Consider the following 7,147-nt stretch of genomic DNA (forward strand, 5'->3'; position numbering starts at 1 on the left):
GGTGGGTTCCAGGGGGTTCGCATTCTTCTCTCGTTGATTTTTCGGTGCTTGTCTTTTTACGGCTGGCTCATAGGGCCTGGCACCAACCAACTAACCCAGGGAACTGGGCTTACCTTCCAGGAAGCTACGGATTCTGCATTGGCATTTCCTCCAACTACAGTGCCAAATAGCTAGGCTCAAGCGCCAGTCTTCGCCCAGCTCAATGCCATTAGGCCGAATGCCGTTAGGCCGAATGGGTCGTTAGGCCGAATAGTCGACAAGAATGCCTGGTAGCGAGCTGGGGGTAGTATATTACTTTCAAACTAATCATCATATAAGGGGAGTTATGGAGTCAATTAAAGAAATCGTGAGAGGAGATAATCGCAAAATGAAGTTCCAACTTAGAGAGGATTGTTGTAGGACCAATATATACAAAACCTAAATTGATTGTCGAAGACAAAAGCTGATGTTTGGAAAGGAGCTCAATTAGTGTCATTACCATCATGTGTCATACCATCATTACCGCTCATTACTCTCGAGCTTGAATGTGTACGAGAGGTGTTGTGAGGGGGGTTTCAGACCAAATTCCTTTGAGCAAACCGTGGTTTTCAGTGTGGTAAGCTAAAGCTAAACAGAAGTTTATTAGTTCACGATATCCGATATTTGTTTCACATAAACCTACATTTTTTGGCGAACTATCTCAGAAAGGTCGGATCGTATCCTCTCAATGAATACTCGTAGAGTGATGTGGTTTCTGGGTATTAGACCAATTAATTTCAGTTCTCTACAGTTCAAAAACAGGTACTTACAGTAAGGCTGAATTATTCCGGTTAATAGAGCAATTGGATCATTCGGCAATGTCGTATATCTCGTAGGACTACTAATTCTCTGCAGGACCTAGTGGTACATAATCCGTATCGTAAGTATACATTAAACTAGATAAATTATCGAAATCTTACTATTTGATTTACGAATCGAATTTGACTCGGAGGATATATATAGTCCTAAATAGTCGCGAACGGACTGTAATAGAGCCTAAATAGAAATTTGAGAATTGTGTTATCGATCTTCATGAACATTTTCAATTTACCGATTCGCCTACACTATCAATCACTTCGCTATCTATTTTATAATAACTAAAGATCGTACACCTTCACCAATTGGTTTTTTGGAATGAGAAATAATCTAAATCAATAATATCGCGTTTGGAAATCCACTAAATTTCAACTTCGGGAGCAACATGCATAGTCATCATGGCACAGCGAATTTACAACTATGAATCCTTATTTAGCTAGATCATGCCGTTGACGTTTTATCAGTCGCTATCTATCATTCGCTGATAGATCATCCACTGTGGTGGCCACAGCTTCGAATTGCCACAGTTGAATCGTCGCAGGGGGGAGACGTGACATCCCCCCTCCCGTGAACCCTAGTTCCGTACTGGTTCCTTAAGAGCTTCCTGCTTGGGTTCACTATTCTCCAGCACGTCGAGTAATGCCAGTTTCACTACTGGCCGTCGAAGAAATCCTGTTGCGGTTTGGACTAGGGCTTGCCGGACTCTCCCGTCGCGTCCCGGAGTTACCGTTTCCACTCGACCTCGAATCCACTGGTCCTTCGCCGTTCCAGCCACAACCAACACCAAGTCACCTACAGCTATGTCCCGAACTTCACCGAACCATTTCGTTCTACGTGTGATCACCGGTAGATATTCCTTAATCCACCTTGTCCAGAACACTTGTGTTATGGCTTGGGCAAGTTTCCAGCTATGCCTCAAGATCGTTGGACTGTCAATGGGATCGGTTGGTAGGAACTTATCACCGTTGGAGGACCCCAGAAGAAAATGGTTTGGTGTGATGGCCTCCTGGTCCGCAGATTCTAGTGGGATGTAGGTGAGAGGTCTTGAATTTATCAAGGCCTCGGCCTCTAGCAAAACTGTTTCAAAGACTTCGTCATCTGGTTTACGGGGAACGTCGGTTACAGATCCTAGAGCCACCTTTACGGACCGCACGAGGCGCTCCCATGCGCCTCCCATATGGGGAGCGGCTGGTGGAATAAAGCACCATCGAGTCTTTGCAGTCGTAAACGTCTTTTCTAGAGCGTTGTTCCGTGTTTCCATCACTTCTTTTTGCAGCTCCTTACTTGCACCTTGGAAACATGTTCCGTTATCCGAAAAGAATTCGGCTGGACACCCTCGCCGTGCTATGAAGCGTCGCACTGCCATGACGCAAGACTCGGTAGACATGCTATGGACTACCTCCAAGTGCACTGCGCGAATCGTAAGACAGGTAAACAAGGCTACCCATCTCTTTACGGAGCTCCTCCCAACTCTCACCAGTACTGGTCCAAAGTAATCGACTCCGACTGAGGTAAATGGACGGACGAATGGCTGTAGCCGGGCTGCTGGAAGCGGAGCCATCGCCGGCGGACTCGGCAGAGCTTTCTTCAGTCGACACCACATGCAGTTTTTCGTAACCTTCTCAATCAAGGCGCGTAGCTTGGCAATCTCGAATCGTTGTCGCATTTCATTTGTTACGGTCTCCCGGTTGGCGTGGCGGAAACGGCGATGATACCAGTCTGTAATAAGGAACGTTATTGGATGCTGTCTGGGGAGAATTGCGGGGTACTTAGCTTCGGTCGGTGCAAAGGTTGCTGCACCGATTCTTCCACGTTGTCGTAGTACTCCATGTTCGTCGATGAATGGCCAACACTTGTAGATTGTACTAGACTTTGATACAAGTCGGTGACGTCCATCGGGAGGCCCCTGTGTTTCCGACAGAATAGACATTTCTTCGGAATAAGCTTCAGCCTGCGCTACTTTCCAGAGTGTCATCTCAGCTTGCCGCAACTCGTCCTGACATAGGATACCAACTCGCGATACAGAACCACTCCGCTTCCGGCGTAAGTTGTCGATAAACCGTAGAACGAATGCCACTGTTCGTTGCAAGCGAATCCAACTACTAAACCTGGATACATCAAGCAGCGGAGAAATCGTTGTATGTGTATGATTCGGTCGCAATTCCTCACACGTCGTGATGATTGTAGTTTGTCGAGGCCATAATGCTTCCGGCTGGTTAAGGAACGATGGCCCACTAAGCCATGCGCTATCCGAGGAGAAATCTGGAGTGTTTCCCCATTTAGTGGCAAGGTCGGCTGTATTAAGCTTAGATGGAACCCATCTCCATTCTCTTACATCAGTTGTAGTGAGGATCTCCCCTATGCGGACAGCAACAAATTTGTTGTAACGACGATGTTCTGACCGGATCCACGCTAGCACCGTGCTCGAATCGCTCCAGAGCACTCGGCGGTTGATGGAATATGTGTGATACCCTTCAATGGACTCCAACATGCGGACACCCAATATCGCTGCCTTCAATTCCAGACGGGGTATGGACAGTACTTTCAGAGGAGCCACCTTGGTTTTCGCGCAAATCAATGATATTTGAATTCCATTATCAGTTTCCAGTCGATAGTACGCCACGCAGGCGTACGCAGAATCACTAGCATCGACAAGAATATGAATCTCGAGTTGGTCGAGATTTTTAGGGAATGGAGAACGGAAATAACACCGAGGGATCTTCAAGGTGTCCAGTTGCGAAAAGTTGGCTGTCCATTGGCGCCAACGGAGGAAGTGTTGTTCATTTATTTTTTCGTCCCAACCGATTCCCGAAGCCCAGACATCCTGCATCAACACCTTTCCGTGGACTAAGAAGAATGCGACGAACCCCAGAGGGTCGAAAAGACTCATGATTACCTTCAGGACTTCACGTTTCGTTGGGATGTAGTTTTCTTCTAGAACAACCCGCAAATCTTCACGCATTGCAAATGTATACGTAAACACGTCTTCGGCAGGTATCCATTTCATCCCTAGTACTGACTCGGTAGCCTCGCCACGTACGAGAGCAAGCTCTTTCGACGAATCTGGTTCGATCTCCCCAGTTCGCCGCAGCACTTCGGTCTCGTTAGACAAAAAGTTGCGAATTTCAAATCCACCCTTGGAATGAACTAACTTTACGTCATTCACTACCTGTATAGCTTCATCGATAGATCTGAAGCTGTCCAGGTAGTCATCCACGTAGTGATGCTCCTTAATGGCCGCCGCCGCACGAGGATAGTGTACGGCGTACTGTTCGGCGTTGATGTTCTTGACGAACTGTGCTGATGACGGGGAGCAGGTGGAACCGAACATCGTGACGTTAATCGCATAGACTTGAACTGGATCGCCGGGATTATCCCGGTAGATGAACATCTGAGCATTCTGATCACTCGGTTTCAGCCGAATTTGGAGAAACATCTCCCTGATATCTCCAGATACTGCTACCGGAAACAAACGAAATCCGCATAGCACTCGGGGTAGAGGAGTGAGTAGGTCGGGACCTTTCAGCAAATACGAGTTGAACGAGATTCCATCCACCTTTGCAGCTGCATCCCAGATGAGTCGAATTTTACCAGGCTTCTTCGGACTAATTACAACCCCAAGGGGAAGAAACCAAGTCTTCCGTGGATCGATAGCCGCTGATTCCGTCTCGCTTAGTTTGCGTATGTATCCCTTTCTCTCAAAGTCAAGGATCTGCTCATTAACGCGCTGCGCGAGCAACTGATTAGCCCCCAATTTCTTCTCCAGTGACTTCATTCGACGAATCGCCATTGGGTACGTCTCCGGGAATGCCCGATCATCGACTTTCCAGAGAAGACCCGTTTCGAAACCGGTGGTAGTACGCCTCGTTGTGTCCTCCATTAATTTCCTTGCTCTTTTGTCTTCGTCCGACTCAAGCTTCTCGTTTGGTTTAGATATTCCGCTGCAGTCCAACGCGAAGAAATCACGCAGTTGTTCGTTTAGAAGCTCGTCCGAGTTACATGGTACAGGAGTATGGAAGTTGACGATTGCTCGTGGTACCGGGTTAGAGGAAACACGACCGTATATACTCCATCCAAGGCGACATTTGGCGGCAATAGGATCGGATGATCCTCCCTCGCGTATCTTTAGCGGAACTCCGAGACGGAGATTGTCCAGGCCGATGAGTAACTTCGGTTGTACTAAATCATAGTCATCTATCGGGAGTCCTTTGAGATATGGGAAACAAGAAGTCATCCTCTTGTAGTCCATCTTCTGCACTGGCAGAAGCAGACTACTAACTGTACGCGCATTCTGAAGGTCGTAGCGGGTTTCACTGTGTTTCCCTGATATTTCAAGACTGACTTCTTCTGATCGTAGCTCGTTACGTCTCACATTACCCGTCCACTGTAGGGTGAGCGGTTTCCTGGGGCCAGAAATGCCAAGTTCCTTGGCAATCCTCTCTTCTAGCATCGTTATCTGCGATCCTTCATCTATGAATGCGAAAACCATTACACTTTTACCGTTCGCGTTGAGTACGACAGGTAGAATTCTGAATAACGGTTGGCCATCGTACCCTGAGAGTTTGTTCGCTGAAACATTTACTGAATGGCTTGATGTGACAGGTTCAGCTGGTGAATGAAGAAGAGTGTGATGTCTGAGCCGGCATCCTTGAAATCCGCATCCCTTCCACGACCGGCACGGCCATTTTCCATGATTATTCAGGCAGGTTCTGCAGAGGTCCTTCTCTTGTACTCGCTTCCAGCGATCCTCTAGGTTCAGCTGCTTAAATGCGATGCACTCAGAAACTCGATGACCTTCGCGATCGCACATTCGGCAAGCTTTAACTGGTTTCTGAACCGTTACGACTGCTGATGAATTATCTTCGGTGGAATGCGTTTGAATTCTTGCCTTCTCTCTTGGTCGCTCCTTCGTCTCAACGTCTCTTCCTTTTGGCACTCCCGGAAGCTCGAAGCATACTTCACTAGCCGCACTTACTAGTCTGGCCATGAAGTCACCGAACGTCAAAACAGTTGCACGTGGTTGAAGGTTCTTGAATGTTGCCCAATCCATTCTCATAGGCCCTGGCAGCTTCTCGACCAACTCTTGCATCAGCATTGGATTGGACAGGTGCTCTACCTGTTCAGCTGCCTGAAGATGATCGACAAAGTTTTGAACCGCCAAGCCAAATTCCAGAATCGATTCTGGGCGGTCGTGTCTGGGTCCAGGAGTTCTACGTATTTTTTCATGTAGCGACCGAATCAACAGCTCCGGGCGACCGTACAGTGTGCGTAGTGTACTGATGACGTGTGGTACGTTAGCAGGAAGTAGAAGTCTACTACGAACTGATTCTCGTGCATGTCCGGTCAAGCATCTCTGAAGACGCACAAGGTTTTCGGCATTGGAATATCCACACGTAACCGTAGACTGCTCAAGGCTACTAATAAACATTGGCCAGTCAGCTGGATTCCCACCGAACTGGGGTAGATCCTTACCAACGACTTGACGAGCCGCAATTTGTTGCGAAGTTAGTATCCCCGGCGAATCCAGATATGGAGTGTTCTCGCTGTGCACCGTATTGCATCTCCCAACTGGATTTACAAACGCTGGATCATGATCTGGAACGCCTAAAGGTTGATGTTGTTCCGAAGCAGACTGATGAAAGGGATTCGGCCTCGGTATCGCCGTCTGTAGTCTCGGTACTGCACTATATCGGGTAGGAGCGTCCCAGGATGGTTCTTGCTGGTTGTATGGTGTGCAAGCTTGCCGATTCTCCAGCTGATTCACCGCAGCAGGATACGGTGGGGAAGGTCTTGAAGAAACCACAAATCGCTGGAACGGTTCACGGACTGTGGTCGACTGAACGCCATCGAATCTGTCCCTGTTAGTGGGTTCAGGACCACGATCTGTCGCAGTCAAGTGAGTGGGTAGAACTGGAGGCTGAAGATGATGACTTGCAGCTTGAACTCCCAACTGGTACACAGGTGGTTTGGAAACGGTTGCTCTATTGGGTGGTAATTCGATGGTCTTTGACGAAACACCTTTTGGGGCCGTTCGAACAAATTCGGTTTGACGATAATTACGATTCTCCGATAAGTTCTCATCATTTATCGCATGAGGTGAGTTTTTTGCCAGCCAGTCGGATACCTTGGCTCGTGAGCTAGTCGACGATTCTACCACACTGCCTCTTTCGGAGATCTGCAACATGATTTCATTTTTCTTCTCCATTGACTCTCTACGGATGAGTTGCTGTTTCATTAACTGCGCCTTGTCCGCTTCTAACTTCCGCTGTCGCAGAAGAGATTCTTCTTCCATCAGTTTTTTTTGCTCTTCCAT

General features: G+C 47.9%; 1 protein-coding gene across 3 annotated transcripts; it reads right to left on the bottom strand.

Annotated features, from left to right (window-relative positions):
• Window positions 1-542: 542 nt before the first annotated feature.
• LOC134289829 (uncharacterized) lies at window positions 543-5,515 on the bottom strand. Of its 3 annotated transcripts, XM_062856415.1 has the most exons (3): window positions 939-5,515; window positions 789-876; window positions 543-733 (listed from the first exon to the last, which is right to left on the bottom strand). In XM_062856415.1, exon 1 carries the CDS (start codon window positions 5,321-5,323, stop codon window positions 1,409-1,411), a length of 3,915 nt encoding a protein of 1,304 aa, XP_062712399.1. In that variant the 5' UTR covers window positions 5,324-5,515; the 3' UTR covers window positions 543-733; window positions 789-876; window positions 939-1,408. The 3 variants fall into 3 exon arrangements, with proteins under 3 accessions (XP_062712399.1, XP_062712398.1, XP_062712397.1); XM_062856414.1 differs by having other exon boundaries at window positions 543-876; XM_062856413.1 differs by having other exon boundaries at window positions 789-5,515.
• Window positions 5,516-7,147: the final 1,632 nt, after the last annotated feature.

Source organism: Aedes albopictus, chromosome 3, assembly GCF_035046485.1.
Source record: "Aedes albopictus strain Foshan chromosome 3, AalbF5, whole genome shotgun sequence".
In the NCBI taxonomy this organism is placed as follows: domain Eukaryota; kingdom Metazoa; phylum Arthropoda; class Insecta; order Diptera; family Culicidae; genus Aedes; species Aedes albopictus.